The sequence below is a fragment of the Suillus plorans genome (assembly GCF_016647745.1).
Source record: "Suillus plorans strain S12 chromosome Unknown HD556scaffold_15, whole genome shotgun sequence".
Taxonomy (NCBI): domain Eukaryota; kingdom Fungi; phylum Basidiomycota; class Agaricomycetes; order Boletales; family Suillaceae; genus Suillus; species Suillus plorans.
This window is the reverse complement of record NW_024537399.1, coordinates 674,751-691,786: the sequence shown is the minus strand read 5'-3', so window position 1 is coordinate 691,786 and position 17,036 is coordinate 674,751. Positions and strand designations below refer to the sequence as shown.

At 47.4% G+C, this 17,036-nt stretch overlaps 7 protein-coding genes across 7 annotated transcripts; 2 read left to right on the top strand and 5 right to left on the bottom strand.

Annotated features, from left to right (window-relative positions):
• The first annotated feature begins 17 nt into the window (after positions 1–17).
• On the top strand, positions 18–1,080 carry HD556DRAFT_1289090 (ribosomal protein L5 domain-containing protein). The gene is made up of 3 exons (XM_041299366.1): positions 18–69; positions 125–870; positions 930–1,080. Coding segments are annotated over exons 2-3 (747 nt in total). The 5' UTR covers positions 18–69; the 3' UTR covers positions 931–1,080.
• Positions 1,071–6,362, bottom strand: HD556DRAFT_247856 (uncharacterized protein). The gene is made up of 21 exons (XM_041310011.1): positions 6,050–6,362; positions 5,953–5,998; positions 5,810–5,898; positions 5,722–5,751; positions 5,604–5,668; positions 5,287–5,546; positions 5,183–5,234; positions 4,758–5,128; positions 4,399–4,710; positions 4,132–4,346; positions 3,735–4,074; positions 3,625–3,683; positions 3,534–3,572; positions 3,338–3,484; positions 3,148–3,282; positions 3,032–3,098; positions 2,877–2,979; positions 2,503–2,825; positions 2,275–2,444; positions 1,940–2,220; positions 1,071–1,889 (listed from the first exon to the last, which is right to left on the bottom strand). Exons 1-21 carry the CDS (start codon positions 6,119–6,121, stop codon positions 1,250–1,252), a joined length of 3,816 nt encoding a protein of 1,271 aa, XP_041162843.1. The 5' UTR covers positions 6,122–6,362; the 3' UTR covers positions 1,071–1,249.
• A 643-nt stretch (positions 6,363–7,005) lies between these two features.
• On the bottom strand, positions 7,006–7,684 carry HD556DRAFT_248414 (uncharacterized protein). Its single transcript, XM_041310012.1, has 3 exons — positions 7,460–7,684; positions 7,256–7,408; positions 7,006–7,208 (listed from the first exon to the last, which is right to left on the bottom strand). The coding sequence occupies exons 1-3, from the start codon at positions 7,582–7,584 to the stop codon at positions 7,088–7,090; spliced, it is 399 nt and encodes a 132-aa protein (XP_041162842.1). The 5' UTR covers positions 7,585–7,684; the 3' UTR covers positions 7,006–7,087.
• Positions 7,685–8,159: 475 nt separating this feature from the next.
• On the bottom strand, positions 8,160–8,765 carry HD556DRAFT_1355822 (uncharacterized protein). The gene is made up of 4 exons (XM_041302471.1): positions 8,496–8,765; positions 8,428–8,440; positions 8,302–8,364; positions 8,160–8,246 (listed from the first exon to the last, which is right to left on the bottom strand). The coding sequence occupies exons 1-4, from the start codon at positions 8,543–8,545 to the stop codon at positions 8,205–8,207; spliced, it is 168 nt and encodes a 55-aa protein (XP_041162841.1). The 5' UTR covers positions 8,546–8,765; the 3' UTR covers positions 8,160–8,204.
• A 1,703-nt stretch (positions 8,766–10,468) lies between these two features.
• Positions 10,469–11,205, bottom strand: HD556DRAFT_1306466 (uncharacterized protein; the record flags this gene model as incomplete). The annotated part of the gene is made up of 3 exons (XM_041299917.1): positions 10,469–10,844; positions 11,023–11,079; positions 11,111–11,205. The coding sequence occupies 3 exons, from the start codon at positions 11,203–11,205 to the stop codon at positions 10,469–10,471; spliced, it is 528 nt and encodes a 175-aa protein (XP_041162840.1).
• A 2,522-nt stretch (positions 11,206–13,727) lies between these two features.
• On the bottom strand, positions 13,728–14,142 carry HD556DRAFT_1306465 (uncharacterized protein; the record flags this gene model as incomplete). Its single annotated transcript, XM_041299916.1, has 3 exons — positions 13,728–13,894; positions 13,956–14,018; positions 14,040–14,142. 3 exons carry the CDS (start codon positions 14,140–14,142, stop codon positions 13,728–13,730), a joined length of 333 nt encoding a protein of 110 aa, XP_041162839.1.
• Positions 14,143–15,358: 1,216 nt separating this feature from the next.
• HD556DRAFT_1233151 (carbohydrate esterase family 8 protein) lies at positions 15,359–16,975 on the top strand (the record flags this gene model as incomplete). Its single annotated transcript, XM_041297573.1, has 10 exons — positions 15,359–15,573; positions 15,622–15,712; positions 15,768–15,968; positions 16,025–16,181; positions 16,236–16,257; positions 16,309–16,423; positions 16,483–16,531; positions 16,591–16,684; positions 16,746–16,792; positions 16,845–16,975. 10 exons carry the CDS (start codon positions 15,359–15,361, stop codon positions 16,973–16,975), a joined length of 1,122 nt encoding a protein of 373 aa, XP_041162838.1.
• Between the last annotated feature and the right edge of the window lie 61 nt (positions 16,976–17,036).

Genomic DNA, 17,036 nt, shown 5'->3' with positions numbered 1-17,036 from the left:
TATTTCCATACTTGGTCCATCGCTTTGCTTCCTCACTTCGACTCTCGCGTCCCGTCACCGCGTCCCCCAGTTCGTTTTCCGGTTTTCTGATACCTGGACCTGTTCTCACAAATATAATTTTCAGATGAGTGCAGCAGCAGCTCGCGTCTCTCACAGTGCACAAGCAGTCCGTCCTTTCAGAAAGCCTCCAAAAATTCGCAAATTCCTCAAGCGTGACGAGAATGGTCTTCCAGTGCCGCACGTCAGGAATCTCATTGTCCGCGACACGCATCCATGTCGTCTCATGGACCACTACCACACTGCTCTTCAAGACAACTTGATGTACATGACTTACAATCACGAGTCTGGCATACCATCATCACCACGCCAAATCCGTCTCACTTACGACCCCAATGACCCTTACACTAAAAACCGTTATAACCCTCCTGTCGGTGGCTCCCAGGCGGGCAAAAAGCCGGCACCTCCAACCACTTCTCAGAATGTCGTCCATTTAGAAAAAATAGTCATTCATTCCATGATGAAGGAAGCACTTACCAACCGGAGTAGTTTACTTGGTCTCATCGCCGCGTTCCGTGCAATGTCGGGAGAAACCGAGAGTGGTGGAGGTCGTCCTTCGAGCAGTGGAGTGCAGATCGTGAAGGGGAAAAAGAACGTCGGCGGATGGATGCGCCCTGGTATCCCAATCGGTGCAAAGGTCGAGTTGAAGGGACCCAAGATGTACGACTTTTTGAATACCCTGGTGGAGTTTGTACTTCCGAGGATTCGAGAGTTCCCTGGCATAGTCATGCCTCCCGCATCATCAACAATGAAATCTCCGAGCGGCGTAGCTGGTGTCGTTTCATTTGGCTTGCCGCCAGAGGCCATGGGCTACTTCCCTCAAATTGAGGTCAATTTGGACTCGTACCCCAAGCCTTATGGTATGCACATACATTTTGTCACCAATGCAGTGGGGCTTGGTGCACAGAATCGTGCAAGGGCACTGGTCTCTGGTTTCCAGATACCCTTTGCTCGCAAGTAGATTACTTGTACGTCCGTTACCTTGTTCGGCTGTTTCCTAATTTGCTCATAATTCATGTCCAGATTACGTTGTTAATCAAGTTATTTGTTCTCTGCATGCTATCATTAGCGAGGATATATGGTAATGTGCAAATAAGAGTATTGTCTGTGATGACGATGCATGCAAAGCTAATGATAAAGAACGGACAATAAATTAATAAAAAGCACCCAGTCTAACCAGACAATAAATAGTTTATCTTTGTCCTCCATGAGATTGCCAAGATATATCACCAAGTCTATGCCTGGATGATGAGTACGTCCTCTCTATCCCCGCCCTCGATGTTGGAGGGGGACCCATGCTAAGACCCAGCAAGGACGAGTTTGGTCCCATCATCGCAGACGTTTCCGATGCTGTCCGCCTGGCTTTCTTGGGCGCTATCAGACCGCTTTTCGGAGTATCATGCCCCTTGAGCAGAGACCTGTTGCCCACCGGTTTAAGTGCAGGGGCTAGTGCGGGTAGAATCTCTCTCGCCAGCTCGCGCACCAAGACAGCACCATCATCCTTGCTAAGTTTCATGACCATTTCATGCAATCCGTAGCGCTCCACCAACATCGCACGGTTTGGGTGCACGTCGCAAACGGTCCGGAGGATACGCAAGAGGTTGAGACGAACGACCGCACGGCTGTGGTTGAGCCTGTCAATGATGCGCTTGAAGAATTGAGATTTGGCAAGGCCGATGGTGAGCGGGATGGAGATACGACAGATTTTGAGAAGGGGGTCGAGGAGGTTTTCAAAGGAGTTGGCTTTTGCGGTTACGAAGCACTTGAGCAACGCCTCAAGAGACTCAGAACTGACCAGCTCATCTTCAATCTTGGCCGTTTCATCTTGCAACCTGAGTTCACGTTAGTCGTAGTACAGGACGCAATTGAAAATTCTCCTTACCATGACAGAATCGCCTCCAAGGCGCTGACCTGGAAGTATGGGTCCTCTAGAAGCTTCAAGTAAAGCGCGAGACCATTGTGTTGCCAAAGGAGATATCTGCAGCTTTTCCCCGCGCTAGCCAAGTCGCACAGAATGGGCAACGCGAACTGTTTGAGAGGCGAACTGGTCTCAATTACTCGCTTCAAGCACGGAATAATGCCGGCTTGAGCCGCCTCCTCTTGTCGTGACTTGTTCAGCCGACAGAGGTTATAACAGGTCTGGAAAATGTGATTTGACACTTCCTGAAGTACCATTTGATCTGAGTGACGCCCAAGTCGTGATCTCATATGGCTTACCGTGCTATGAGGACCGGTCTTCTCTTCATCCAGTAGCTTGATGAGTATCTCGATGGCGTTAGTGTTTTGAAGCACCTCGAGCAGATTAGCATTCATGGACAAGTGCTTCACAGCTTTCAGCATCTGAACCAGGCATTCCATCTCCAGAAGCTCGCACGCGCGTAATAAACCTGCCATCATAATTCCAGTCAGGTGCATCGAATCTAATCATTGACACGGAAATCTCACGTCTGACAATCTTCCGGGTCCCCATGGCGTTACGTACATGAATATCGCTTTGTGTCACTTGTGAGAACACGAGAAGGATCTGTATAATCTTGTGCTTCATCTCGATTGCATTGGGACTGGAATTGCCCATGACATTGAGCAAAGCGGAGGAGAGGGGATCGAGGAGGCCTTCGCGGATAAACATACGACAGAAGTCATTCTTAGTCGTTGGAGTTTGCAATTCGAACACGCTTCCTATGCCGTTGAGAGCGTCGACGACGAGCTCAGTCTGGTCTGTGTAGTCCTCGTCCAACAGATCAACAAGAACTTTCAGGCCACGACATCTATTAGGGGATGTGAACAAGTGCATAAAGAGAAGTCAGACAAGCACGTACGATATAAACATTTGCAACGTCAATACAGATGTGTGGCAGAGCAACCTGATGAAGTTGGATGCCTCCACGCGACACTCAGAAGAATATTTCTTTGAAGTAAAACCTACAGGATGTCAGCCCTTCATTATCAACCTCTCCTGAGTCACGAAAAATACCCATCATGACCGGAATGCCACCGATGAGGCAGAAGCTTTCTAAGAACCCAAGATCGCTTGTGACCAACTAACCGACGACGTTAAGTTCATGGATCAAAATTAGGTCGCCGACTTACTAAGTTGATCATGTGAAGAAGTTTCATGAGGACGTCCCTGGAACACTTGCCTTCCAGTACCTCTAAAATTGCCAGCATACCATGTGAAGACACCAACTGCACAAGCATATCTGGGTTTTCTGTCATGATATTGATCTAGAAATGTGGCGATGCATCAGACTATACAACCATTGAGTTTGATTGAACTGACCAGTTGATCACAAGCATCACGCAGTTGGAAGTCAGGTGCCGAGGGTGTCAGTTCATCGATCAGTTGGTTCACCATGTTGCACAACCGAGCATTCTTGTCGCGTTGAAGATTAGTCTCAAGGTCATCCTCAGCAAAACCCTCGTCAATCTGAAGAATTTAGTCAGCCAGTATTCATGGATGACGCACGAAAACTTGCCTCTGCGAAAGGATCGTCTTCGTCTGAATCGTCTCCGAGCTGCATTGAAATCAATCACCACAAAATGTCCGAAATAAAACACAGGCCTTACCCATGACTTGTTCGACAATTTTGTGTTGAGTTGCAAAGTCTGCATCGGCTGCTCGAGAGCTGCGAAGCTAGAGTTCGAAATCATTCATACAATGGCATAAGACTACTTACTTGTTCCGCCAGGTTTTCCAAAGATATCATCGTAGTCCTCATCGTCTTCCTCAGCATACTTGCCAAATTCAGCATGGCTAGCTGCACGTTTTGCCTCTGTGCGACCAAAAGAGCCGGAGGCACTTGAACTAGATCCAACAAAGGAAGATGAGCGGGAATGTGATCGTATCGAACCTGTAGGTGGTAGGCCCATGCCAGAAATAGGACTGAGAGACGGGCGAGATGCTTTCCGCGACAAACTAGGAAGGGGTGCAGACATAGGACCGGGAGAACCAGAAAGGAGTCCGAGGACTTTGATATCGTCAGGATGAAAGAGTCCCCTGCGTACCGAATTCTTCATCTTCGACATTGCAATATTTCTTAGTCAGCAATAAGGAAAAGAAAGGGATGCACTAACCTTAAAATCCGCCACTTTCTCTTGAAGTAGGAGCTCGTCCTCCTCGGTTGCGATGTCGGAATAGTCTTCGACAATGGGTACAATATCGGCAGATGGTGCCCTTGCGAGTGGTATTGTCCCCGGGCCAGCTGGGCTACGATTTGGTCTGATGGTCTGCGCATTATCATCACCCTCCGGTTTTTCATCTTCCATGGACATCTTCTCTAAGGCAGAGGCTACATAGCAACACAAAGTAAGATCACGACTCTTGTTCAATCTCGCACATACCTTGTAATTTGGTGAATGAGGGTCCATCCTCAAAGTCGTCGTCCCAGTTGTCTGTCTGCTCTTCTGGAGGCTGAAGGACAAAAGCTAGTGGCTCCCGAATCTTCTCCACTAGAGCGACGGGGGCAGAAGGCTTTCCCGGGGCAGCATTGGGTCCTTTGAGAACAGAGTTCCCAGAGGTCGAAGCCTGGAGACCAAGGACTGAATGCTGAAGGAGCGACACCGCAGGCTTATCTCGACCACCACGAGTCGGGGATGGCGGTTGGCCTTCAGAGACGGAGTTACGACTATCTTTCTTCGTAGGTCGTGTAGGGGCTAGAGGAACATGAGCGTGGAATTGATATATAAAAAAGATTGATCACATTTAAGGGCTTCATTCCATTCCTGTACCTTGAGGACAGCTTCGTCGTAGTTATAGTTGCTTTTGGGTCTCTTGCCGTCAGGGAATGATTGCGGACCGCCTTCTGGAGACCTCTTTCCATTTCCCGCTGCCACATTCATCTGCTTCTTTGCAGATATCATCCAAGGATGACGGAGTAATTTCTTGGCTGAGATTCGGAGGTTACAGTCCTTCTGAAAACAGTGAAGTAGAAAATCCTTGACAATCGGAGATGCACCATCGGGAATAGGAGGGCAGTCATCCTGAACGATCCGAAAGAGCGCAGGCATGGGGTCGAGGAAGTGATATGGAGGCTTCCCTTCAAGAAGTTCGATAACTACACAACCAACGCTCCTGAATAATATATCAACTTTGATGTTGATTCGCAAGCAGTTGAACTATACTTACCAGATGTCTGACGCCGTAGTTGCACCAGATTGCTCGATAACCTCAGGTGCCACTAGCGTAGAAAGCTATAAATCGCGACGAAGACACATACCATGACAACTCACTCCAATAGGGACTGCCCACAACGGCATCATCATGAATGGCGCCAGTTGTAGTAGAGCTAGCGACTCCAAAGTCAGCAAGCTTTACACAGCCATCCTTATTAGTCAAGATATTCGCGCCCTTTATATCACGATGGATGACACCTTGGTCGTGCAAGTATACGAGCCCCTCCAGGACTTGACATATGTAGACCGCTACCAGGTTCTCTGGAAATTTACCGAAGCGTTTGCAGATATTATGCAATGATCCATTTTCACAGAACCTGGCACGGTATCTATGCTCAGTGAATGTTCTCAGTTGAAGTGGAATGAGGACTAACTCAAGAATAATGTATAAGTACTCCCTGGTCTTGACGAAGCCCTTGTACTTGACGATATTAGGGTGCTGAGGAATCAATCGGATAAACCATCAGACTATAAGTTTCGAGAGCCACATACATTCAAGTTTTTTAGTAAGTCGATTTCGGACTAGGATGAAGTCTTGAACAACGCGCCCGAAGCCCTTGATGATGAGTCCCCGACTCACCATTATCTGCCCGAGCTCTCCCTTTGGTATATTACTAAGTTGTATTTCCTTCACGGCCACGGTCTCACCAGTAGCCCAGTTAAGTGCCCCTGCATGCATCAACGCTTGCATAAAGTCTATTTCACAGAAACCCCATTACTCACGGTAGACTTGACCAAACGCGCCCTTTCCAAGAGAGTCCCCGAGTTGCTGCACACATATTCAGTACAGTGCCACGATGTGTGTCCGATCCAAACAAACATAATCATTGAGAAGCTTCGATGTGCTCGCGCGCTTTCCGGGACTGGTTGAAGTCGACGATGGATTTGCCATAGCCTTGGATGGGATATGTTCGGTATCAAGGTGGGTATAGAAGGATGGCCTGTGGTGGATGAACCTGGCGTCCAAGTCCAGATGGCTTTAGAAGGTATTTAAAGCGTTTAAAACCAGGAAGACAAAAAGGGAGCTCGCAAATGATTCTCTAAGTTTGAGTGTCGCGTCCTGCGCTGACGAAGAGCAATGAGCCAAGGCCACTGAGCAGAACTCGGTCTGATTTGGAAGTCTTCGTTCACCTGTCACTGTCACTCCTTGAAGTGACCGGTCTAATAATTGATATAAATTTAGTATAAGTACATTGCATTCGCATCCTTGCCCGTGAAGAATTACTAGTACATACAACTGTCATAACGGACTAGGTAGAGAATCGATGTAAATCATACAATGTCTGCAGTATTTCGCTGGTCAGAATTCGAAGCTGAAGGCCAATCGACATGTTCGCTAACTGGACTGTCACTACTACGACTGAGGATAGTTGGATCAATATTATCGGTAGTAGAATATATCGTCTTTAAGCGAGGCCGAGTAGGGGAGTTTGATAGATCCTCTGGGAAAGTGATGGTTCGCACAGGGGGTACAACAGAACTTGCCGATCCAGATCGCGCATGGCTGCTCAACTCGACGCGCGCTGCGGAGGAGACAGAATGTGATCGCAATCGGCTGACCACGATAACTTCACCTGAGGGTGTGTGTGTATCATTATTGCGTGTGGACATAATAAAACTTTCCGCTTGTAAGTGGCGGTGACCAGGTTTATGAAACACTTGCTTCTTGAGGTTCAGAGTAATCCTTGACATCATTGTGACCTGTTGACCGTAAAAACTGTCACTCTATGACGGATACGAACTTCAAGCCGTGCTCACTGTGAGACTGTGACAAAATCATCTCAATCAATCGCTGTTATTGGTGGTTTACTACATAAAAAACACTCACAGAAGTTCAAGCCTATGCACAGCGAGCAAATCAATGAAAATTTGAGCAAACACTGTGATGGAGATATGCGTACTGTGCGGCGATGTTTTTCACCCCTTGTTGAGCTCTGATAATCATGACTGTCAATATCAGATTTATGGTGCAGATGACGCTATATGCTTGGTGAGGCATGCTATCTGGAGAGCCTGGTTTGCGCACCTGTAGTACAGTAGCCCGTCTGCAAAAAGAGTACGGATAATATGCCCCGCTTCTTTATTGCGGATCGAAGGAAGCGTGCGGTTCAACGTCAACCCAAAGACATACGTGTCGTAGAGCAGAGGCAACCAAGCTGAAGCCGAAGCAATCCCGCCACTAGAAAGTATTTCAAAACTCACATCTGGATAATTACTGATAAGGACATACGAATTGAACACCATGCTGCAAGCTGTAAAATCGTGAACAAGGTTGTCATGTGCGAAAAATGAGTATCTCACAGTGAACTTTATCCAATAAGTGAGTAACGGCTGAGAACTATGTTGTAAACTCATCCGTTGTGTGACGAAGATAAAACCATACGTTCACCATAACTCAATAGCTATGCAGTCACTACAATCCAAGCTAGCAGTAAAAATACCGCCGGCGCGATGGCAGTCCATTGATGTTTATATATTGCAACGATGCTGTATTTTCTATCATTAGCAGATGTTTGCTGGGAGGAGAGATAAATTTCACCGTAGCAGCATCATCAACCCAGCTATCTCAATGCCTATAGCTGTGGTGGCCCCTTCATATCGAACAAAATGGCGGCAACTTAAACAATGTTAACTAGTAAGTCCAGTGATGCAACGCAATCCTGACCTCTGCAATCAAGATTGTAAGATTAATCACTGGCAGATAGATTAAAATATCAAAACTCACTGCGTCGTCCCATGAAGTTAGGGTATATGCTAGTAGAGGTCACAGGTGAAACTGTAAGTCAAGGGCAAGGTACTCACCAACCAGATTAACAATGAAGACGAGAGGAGTAAGATATCGGTTCTGGAACATTAACCCAGTCGTGTGAGCTTTTTTACTAGCAGACACTGTCAATACATATGCATACCAGTAGAAACAAGTATATAACTTAGCAAACAGTTTCAGATACAAGTACACATCCGTATCCAAGATGTCACTCACAGGCCCTCTTAGGGTGTTTCCATATCAATTCAATCTGGCGCGGAATATGTTGATGAGTTTGAGTTTCACCAATTTTGCTGGTGTCATACCTCATCTGCGCTGGTGATAATGTGGTCCCAGACCAATATGGTGAAACCAGAGATCCCAACATACTAAGTCATAGGATACCTACTATGTCAGCCACTGGCAATAACAGACTAGGCAGAAAAATGTACAATCGTTTGGCGCCTAAAACGGTGGGTATCAACTATGCAAAGAGGTACAACGGCCAAGCACGGCTCACGTTTCAGAGATGTCCTGGAGCATTTCATTCTTTATTGATTCTGCCGCCATGGGTGAGTGCGAATTCAGCAGTGAAGACTAAGCAGGTGTGTGCTTCAGGGAAGATTTTAAGATTATTAAACATGAAAGGTTGTCTGAATGGAATTGTGGAGGGTGAAGGAAACGTTCACAGCGTTGCAAGGTTGTGATGAACGCATTTATACACAACAGCACTGGATGGCATTGTCACAGCGCCCGATCAAAGTCCGAGTTATCGCTGTGGGCTAAGTAGTTGGCTATTGAAATTTTGAAAAGCCACCGAGAGCCATCATTACTATCATATCCGGTGTTGTACTATGTACCATGCATCGCTGCATGGAGTGAAGAAGTGGTACTTATATATATATTGAGGGTGTGTGCTCTCTGTAGGACAGTACTTGCTAGTCATGGCATTGTGATGCTTTTACCGTGATGGCGCAAATGGTCCACGAGTCATCTTGTGCGCGTCTAAATTTGCCGGTGGGAACGGTGGACTGATGAGGGTACGCCTTCAGCCTGATCAGCGCATTCGCGACTTCAGAGGCATGTAGGAGCACAGGAGCCCCGAGCCTATGTCTTGATTGTATCACACCAGAGATGGGACACTGGGCGTGCCAGGCGTGGGACGTTGGCATGTAGATTGTGGCCCCCTTAGGCCTGATAAGGAGAGTTGATAAAAGGCCGGTGCATACAGCCTACGACATAGGTATATATAATACGTAGTCGGGACTATCCGTATGGTGGACGATAGGTTACGGTTCGATTTGCCGATTTGCCGCGACTTATTTTTGAATTCCGATCGATGTTTGTTTCAGTACTGTGAAATTTATTAATGTATACCTATAATTTACTTTCACCATGTTACGGTCCTGTCACAATCACACATCAGCGCTTCAGCGTGCACTCTACAGACATGCTACGTTCTCAAAATGTCTTCCAACCTGAATATCTTTGGCCAGAAGACTGGCCAGGGCCAGTATGTCATCCTTTAACTAATCAATCATGGTATCTTGACACATGTCAGGTTTGGTTACGGTGTAGAGACTCGTGCCTCGCATTGTGTGATATGGCACTTTCCACTAGGGAGTACACAGCACGACTTGCAGCATCACTCTGTGTGCTATCCACAGCTATTCCCTTACGAGGCGCAGCTTTCCCACGCAATGCGCAGCATGCGCGCACGACTTCCCGCGCTTTACGATGTATACGCGCGCGCTTTCCCGCGCTTGAGCGCCCTATAGCGCCAGCCATCCAGAAGCATCCATCCACTGTCCACCAAGCTCTCTAGTGCGTATATTCCCATTTCTCTTATTTACATATCGTTCCACCTCTATTTTTACCATGGACCCTTACTTACATATATCTTTACATACCTACTCGGTAGCGCTTCGGCTCCGCATGACAGCGCTTAGGCGCCATATAAGCGCCAGCAGTACATATTATTAGACACTTTACTTTCCAACAAGAACTTTACCTCCCACTTACCACCCACATACTACCTAGGAGAACATAGTAGAAATCTATTCTTTGACACCTCGCGCTCGTATCTCTTGCCTAGTATCTAATCACCCCTTAAGCAAACTCACTCTTACTCTCTCTCATTACCGCTCACGCGCGCGCGCTTCCCACGCCTCGCGCGTACCTTCGCTTTCCCGCGCCTTGTGCGCACCTGCGCACTTTCTCGCGCTTCGCATCAGCCGACCAGTAGCGCCTTCGGCGCGCACTACTAGATCCTTGCTGCACTCGCTTCCCCTTTAGGGTCGAACGCACTTGTCGTCTCAAGTATAGCAGACTAGGCAACGCGCGACCTCACAACATTTACAGATACAGTCTGGAGCATCATTTGTTCCTCACAGTATTGTTGTTTCTACAACGGTATCTACACTTCGTCGACGTCATCGAAATCGAATGACCCACCATTTGCTCTTGTGATGCTGCGCTGTTGAAAGCATGCTGTCAGCGACTCGGCACGACCATTGAATTGGTAAGCTGATATTGGACATGCTGTACGAAGCATAGGAATAGTCCAATGACTACTTCTCGGCCGTGAAGGCTGTCAGCAGCAACAGTGGAATTGTTATTGATATACTTGATGAATCTGCCGTGGATCTTCTCCTCTACAAGATAGATAGCATTGAGGCTGCCATCAAGACCATCGGGGATAGCCAGCACAGCACGAACAACACGAAGACGTGGTATAAGATCCACAACATCCTGGCTCACTTTACCAGTTTTCAGCATCTCATCAACAAATGTATATGCCATCCCAACCAAGGATCCACCCCAGTACAAGCAGTTTACTTCATCAAGCGTCTTACTAAGCTCGTCCTCTCTTCCAAACCGGCGGTGCCCTTTCACTTGGTTTTTTTTATTTTTATTTATTTTTAAAATCAATTTTTATGTCCTATGGAGAGGTGTGTTACAATAACATGTAACCGAGAACCCCTCCTACGGAGGTCATCATGACCTTAGCCCCTATCCCGCCATATGCACCGTCTTGGAAGACTTACCGACTCAACGGAGACTCGTAGAGACACTTAGAAACGGCCTGGATGCCGTTAGATGACCTAGACAAGCCTAGGCTACATCTGGACGGACCTAGATGGTCCTCGACCCGGATCATGGAGAAGCTCTGCTTCATGGTCAGAAGAAAAGCCGCATGCCGCAGCATGCGCAGTTAGACTCCAAGGCATGCTTCGCCTTGAGGACAGATAGAAGAGGCATGGTAAGCCTCATGCATAGATAATCGCCCGCATGGCATCAGATAAGATGCCCTTGTATAGACACACTCATACCTACCTACCGAACGTAGTATTGGTCTGTGCACACGGACGACAGTATATAGAGCAGACAGAATCATGTATATTCCCTACTTGATTCTACTAGGTTTTATCCAGAACTTCCTCTGAAAGACAGTCCCAGTCCTTCAGTCTAAGCCGCACCTTAAGGAAAGCCGACGCTACCTTAAGTGGAACCCCCGAACCTCTCATTCGAGAGAAGATCCCCGTCTCTCCAGTAGCGAGCCCGCTATCAGATTAGGCAATCCGCCTAGGGAGAGCTCGACCTATCCTAGTCCGTAACAAGGTGTACTCTAAGGAGGACAGTACTATCTAGTCTAGGGGACCCCCAGTGTCCCCAACACATCTCTGGGCGCACGAATGCCCTGGTGTAGGGCGTACCCCCACCAGTCCGCCGTTCCCGCCGGCCGTTTTAGACGTGCCGCCCTTCGAAGATGAGATGACTTGTGTATATACAGGAGCGATGTGTGTTCTAACGTTTTGCAAAATAGTAACGCGTACTCGGCCGCTTTCGCGGGCAGGTACAGGAGTCTGTTTGGAAATATAGGGAACGTGTGTGTGACATGGGCCCGGGGATGAACAGAGGGGCCTTTGTTCCGAATGGTGTGTTCCGTTAGGGCTGAGAGGCGCTGGTGACTCCATGTAGACGAGTGGGTGAGGTAGGTAGGGTGGGGTGGATATGTACATGAGAGGATTTTGATGAGGGTTAAGTGAGGATTCTAGCGAGAATTTGGGGTGCGTGTAACTGCGATGCGGGTGATTAGTCTGACGAGGTGCGCGGGGTAGGTACTTCACCGAGAATTGCTCTCATTCTTCCAGTAGCATTGATGTATTCGACGAGGTGACAGGTAGCTTCAGGCTCTGAGAGAAGAAATTGGATGGACGAGGCTTTTCGGCCCAGAGTTGTGACGAGAAGATGACGTTCTCTTCGATAGTGCGGGCAGACCAGAAGGTAATGGTGCACAGTTTCGTCATTGCCCGGACAATGAGGGCAGGAAGGGCTGGCTGATTTCTGTATGCGATGAAGGTGCTTGTTGAGCGGTGCGTGTCCCGTGCGGAGAAAGATGTTTACGATTTCCTCTTGTTTCAACAATGTCAGTATAGCAGCTCCAATGTCTGCCTTGTTTGCTTCAGAACATGTTCGAAACCGCCATGAAACTTAAAGATAACGACACTGCAATGTGATATGTTTTATTACATAAAATGTGACATTCACAACATAAATACAACGAAAAAAGGAAGAAAAAAACATAATGTATTGTTGTATGTGCGAGAAGCACAAGAGGCTCCAAATTATGTTGATGAGCGGCGAGACTCTCGATGACATGATGAAAACATAACATAAGTATGAGTGACAAACATAGGAAATATCACATAAAGGCAAGGGGACAGCATAAGGTATGATGTATCGTCGGAGGAGCACAAGAGGCTCCAAATTATGTTGATAAGCAGCGAGACCCTCAATGACGTGATAAAAACATAACATAAGTATGAGTGACAAACATAGGAAATATAACTTAACATAAAGGCAAGGGGACAGCATAAGGTATGATGTATCGTCGGAGGAGCACAAGAGGCTCCAAATTATGTTGACAAGTGGCCGAGACCCTCGATGACGTGTTGGAGGTTTAGCACCATGATCTGCAATAATCAGAGCCAACCCTCCAACGAGGCCCATGAGGGTACACTTGTTACTCTTAAGGAACTGAGGGAGACCCTCCAGGGAGAGGGATGTCTCAGAGACATGTTGTGTCCTACAAGGAAACCAGGTCTGACAGACCGTGGGAAGCACTAGAAAGTGCTGCCAAGGGTGCCATTTGAACAATATATTGTAAAGGCATGAATTCGTCTATCGTCTCTAAGACTGAGTCAGGCCAGGGTCGGTCCATAATCAAATCTTAGAGCAGTCAAACTATGTCCATGTAATTACACGGCCGTTTGTGACCTCTTGTGACAGGAATATTTGAGGTGTACCAAAGGTGTACTGACAAATAGTTCAAAAGACTAGAACAAACATTGATCGGACTTCAAAATAAGTTGCGGCAAATCGGCAAATCGAACCGTAACCTATCGTCCACCATATATCCGAACATCGAACAATGACGAAGGGTGAATATTAATACCAAACTCTAACAAAATAGATTGTGAAGTCCTTGACTTGCCGGATGACGGGTTGAGCTAAAAAATATATGGTAGATGTAGTCAGGAATACTAAAACCAGTGTGAGATGACGGATGTATGTGATGGTAGCGCGTGTCCAGGCTGGAGGTTGCAAGAAGTTCTGGTGGCGAATTCTGCGGTTAGCTCGAAGTTGAAGCTTTTGACGTCGTGGTGGCAATCGTTCGTTTGTCCCCCAGAAGTCCCGCAAACCTTTGCTGACTGACACAATCAGGATTTCCTGCAAGATGTTCTTTAATTCATGCAGTCAATTCAATCATTGTCCCATCTCTGGGTAGCGAAAGAGCGCCCGCGATAGTGATGAGGTCGTCCTTGCGCCCGTATAATGATAGCGAGCCGTCAAATACCTTCGTTTTGATGTCTTTCTCAATGCGCAAGAGCTGAATGGCCAATCCTCGACAGCTTCCTCTTCAGACAGTAGAGGAGCTGCTGTGATTTGGAAATATCCCTGCGAGGTACATACATACCCCTGCTATGGTCTTTAAGACTCTGCTGCGCGACCTGTACAATGAAATTAGTATTACAAGAACCTGAAAAATCCATCATCATACCTTGTGTACTCTTGCAGATGGTGACATCTACGGGTGCATCCTGGATCCTGGACTTATAGTTGGGGTCGGTAGATGCCACCAGCTTGCCTCGGCGATGCCCCATGGTTCCAGCTCAGCACTAGCGCTCAGCCGTGTTTGAAGTTTGAACGCTCATGAACTGTTACACAAATTCAATGTCCGACATCGGCGGCAGCCACGGCAGGTGACCAGGACGAGGCCCGAGCCACCCAAAGTTCCGATTCGTTTGTATCTGTGAGTGTCAATCGCCTCCGAATCTCTTCTGCTATATCCATTGTGACCATGTTGATTATTCAGTGGGTTGAGCTCGAAGACAACGGATCACGAGAAGAATCTGTACCGTAACGTTCGGACTTAGAATGACGGTATGAAAAATCAGGATAATCGGGGGTCAAAAACACTCAGGTTTATAACAGGGTCAAGACAACGCAACGTAGCAAGAACAAACGGGTAGTAAGACCGGCAAGGTACGATGACCGTTGGTAAGAATATCGATAGTTGTGACATCGAGTAACTGAAGAATAAATAAGCTAATGAGTGTAGTCAGGGGTTTGGAACGGGTTATTAGGTGGTTGCTCATAACTGTTCGACAGCGCCACCGGGCGTTACACTTATCCACTAACCGAAGTACTCACTTGTAATCAATCTCTATTGATGGAGACCATAATAATTTATCCTCACTTCAGCTCATTCCGAATTTCGCTCATAAATGAGGGGCTTTCTGAACTAGACATCGTATGTGGCCGCGATGTTTGCAGCCTTCCATGATCCTATCACAATGTCGGTAGCCTGGTACTATCACCCGCTTCAGTGCGGCATTGTCGTGGTCCAGGTGTGATCTGGTCTGATATGAGCAGATATGACGGCGATCCGATTACATCATGGGCCATGGTCTGCCACGACTTCAGTCGTTACGTGCCATGGCAGCGCGTTGGACCACGCCCTAGTCACGATCGGGCTCAGGAAGACTAGCCCATTGCCGATCCGTTCAACGGTGGTGAGCCCAGTGGTCAGACCAACTTGGATGCTCTCCCACGCTGAGTCCCTGTACTACGGTTGCGACTTGGTTACGATTGGCATCACCTCGGATATGGCGTCTAGTATCTACCTCTGTTTTGCGTCGTGATTGCTACCCTTTCGGTTGTTTCACATCCCTACTACGTGACGCTACGTCGCATCGTCGCTAGCCTGGAAACGTATGTGGGATTCTCGCGATGAGACTCTACAGTATATAAGTGCGAAGGGCGATGGTAGGCATATTAACTTTAAACCCCATATTTCCCCTCGCAGGCGACGCACTGATGGGATCATATTTGACCCGCCTTACATTCCTTGTTGCACTTCTAGCTGGCTTAGTTGTGCAAATACAGGCACTCTCCCCTGACTATCTCGCGTGCCAATTGCAAAAGGATGCGGAAACCTCTCCGTTAACTGGGTGCCCAGCAGGAACCCTGTATGTGTCGCCCACAGATAGCAGGGCAACTTTTACAAGTGTTCAAGCTGCTATAGAGTCTCTGTGGGTGACTGTCGGGATTTTTTGTCTTCTGTCCTGATATTCCTCCAGGCCACAGACGGGCGACGCTGTAATTCTGATTGGAGAAGGAGAATACTTTGAAATGGTCAATGTTGCGCGGTCCGCACCGCTCACTCTTCTGGTAATCATCACTTTCTCAGGCGTAAAGTTCAATTACCGAGATATTTTTTGTGTAGGGTCAACTTGATCCTTCCACTGCTTACGATTCAGCGGGTAATGCTTCTCAGCGCAACCTTGTTCACATTTGGAACAATATATATGTCAAAGATGGACTGAACGATGAGCAGACCGCGACTTTCACTATTTCACCTGCCTCAGGAGAGAATTTCGGTAACACTGACTTTAAAGCGTATAATATCGACTTCGAAAATCGTTCTGTAAGCGTTTATTTATCTCCTGTAATTATACATCTGTACAATATCACTCGATTCAGGCCAACTACTCGATTTCTCAAGCCCTCGTCACCGCCATCAGCTATGCAAATGCTTCCTTCTATGGCTGCACCTTTGCTAGCTATCAAGATACGTGGTACACCGGCAGCAACGCGCACACATATGTCGTTGACAGTATAATATACGGTCAAACTGATTGTAAGTCATGTTGTCTTGGAAAAGTCGGGTTGCAGCTGCTGATGTTGTGGCAAGATCTTTTCGGATTTGGCATGGCGTAAGTGTGTATTAATGCATGTATAAACACCCTGAGTAACCTTTGGAATAGCTGGTTCCAAAGCGTGATTTTGGCCAACCGAGCTTGTGGTGGTGGTATCACAGCCTGGCAAGGTGCGACTGGCACCAGGAATGGGGCATACATCGCCGATTCCAAAATAATTCGGGTCAGTTTTCTGGTCTGGTGCTCATGTTTTTTTAATGACTATTTTCGTTTTAAATCCAGTCCCCGGATGCCAATGCTACCACTCCGACTGATTCCGGCTGCTCCCTCGGTAAGCTAAGAACTGTAATACATGTTTTGGTTGTAAAGTTAAGCTTGGATCGCCTCCAGGACGCCCATGGAATGCGATGGCCGTTGCTGTGTACATGAACACCTACATGGACGAGAGTATTCGACCTGCAGGTTTCACTTCTTGGTCTGGAAAGTAAGCACTGTTGTTGGTTGGTTGTTGGGGGATGACACCGATCGCTGATTCTCTATGGCAGAGCAAGCATTCCAGACACCACTTATTACGCAGAGTTCAATTCGTCTGGTAAGCCTCATGCACTCATGCTGCAGGCGTCAGATCCTTACGCTCCTCGCAGGTCCCGGAGGGGATACGTCAGCGCGTGTAGCGCAAGATCATATCCTGACTTCCGACCAGGCATCATCCTTCACGCTAGAGGAAGTATTTGGCGGTATACCAGAGTGGATTGACTTTAATTATGAGTATTGATGGGTTTTGTCGTATTGTACTACAAAAACTCCGGTGACGGAAATTCGTCAGCAATTAATTG

Coding starts and splice junctions, on each gene's coding strand:
- HD556DRAFT_247856 (XM_041310011.1), bottom strand. CDS start 6,121: ATGGCAAATCCATCGTCGACTTCAACCAGTCCCGGAAAGCGCGCGAGC. Junction 3,099..3,147: donor TTCTTCACATGATCAACTTA/GTAAGTCGGCGA, acceptor GTCGTCGGTTAG/TTGGTCACAAGCGATCTTGG. Junction 2,980..3,031: donor TGGCATTCCGGTCATGATGG/GTATTTTTCGTG, acceptor GACATCCTGTAG/GTTTTACTTCAAAGAAATAT.
- HD556DRAFT_1355822 (XM_041302471.1), bottom strand. CDS start 8,545: ATGGCGGCAGAATCAATAAAGAATGAAATGCTCCAGGACATCTCTGAA. Junction 8,247..8,301: donor TTATCACCAGCGCAGATGAG/GTATGACACCAG, acceptor ATTCCGCGCCAG/ATTGAATTGATATGGAAACA.
- HD556DRAFT_248414 (XM_041310012.1), bottom strand. CDS start 7,584: ATGAGTTTACAACATAGTTCTCAGCCGTTACTCACTTATTGGATAAAG. Junction 7,409..7,459: donor TGCAGCATGGTGTTCAATTC/GTATGTCCTTAT, acceptor AATACTTTCTAG/TGGCGGGATTGCTTCGGCTT. Junction 7,209..7,255: donor GACGGGCTACTGTACTACAG/GTGCGCAAACCA, acceptor CCAAGCATATAG/CGTCATCTGCACCATAAATC.
- HD556DRAFT_1289090 (XM_041299366.1), top strand. CDS start 125: ATGAGTGCAGCAGCAGCTCGCGTCTCTCACAGTGCACAAGCAGTCCGT.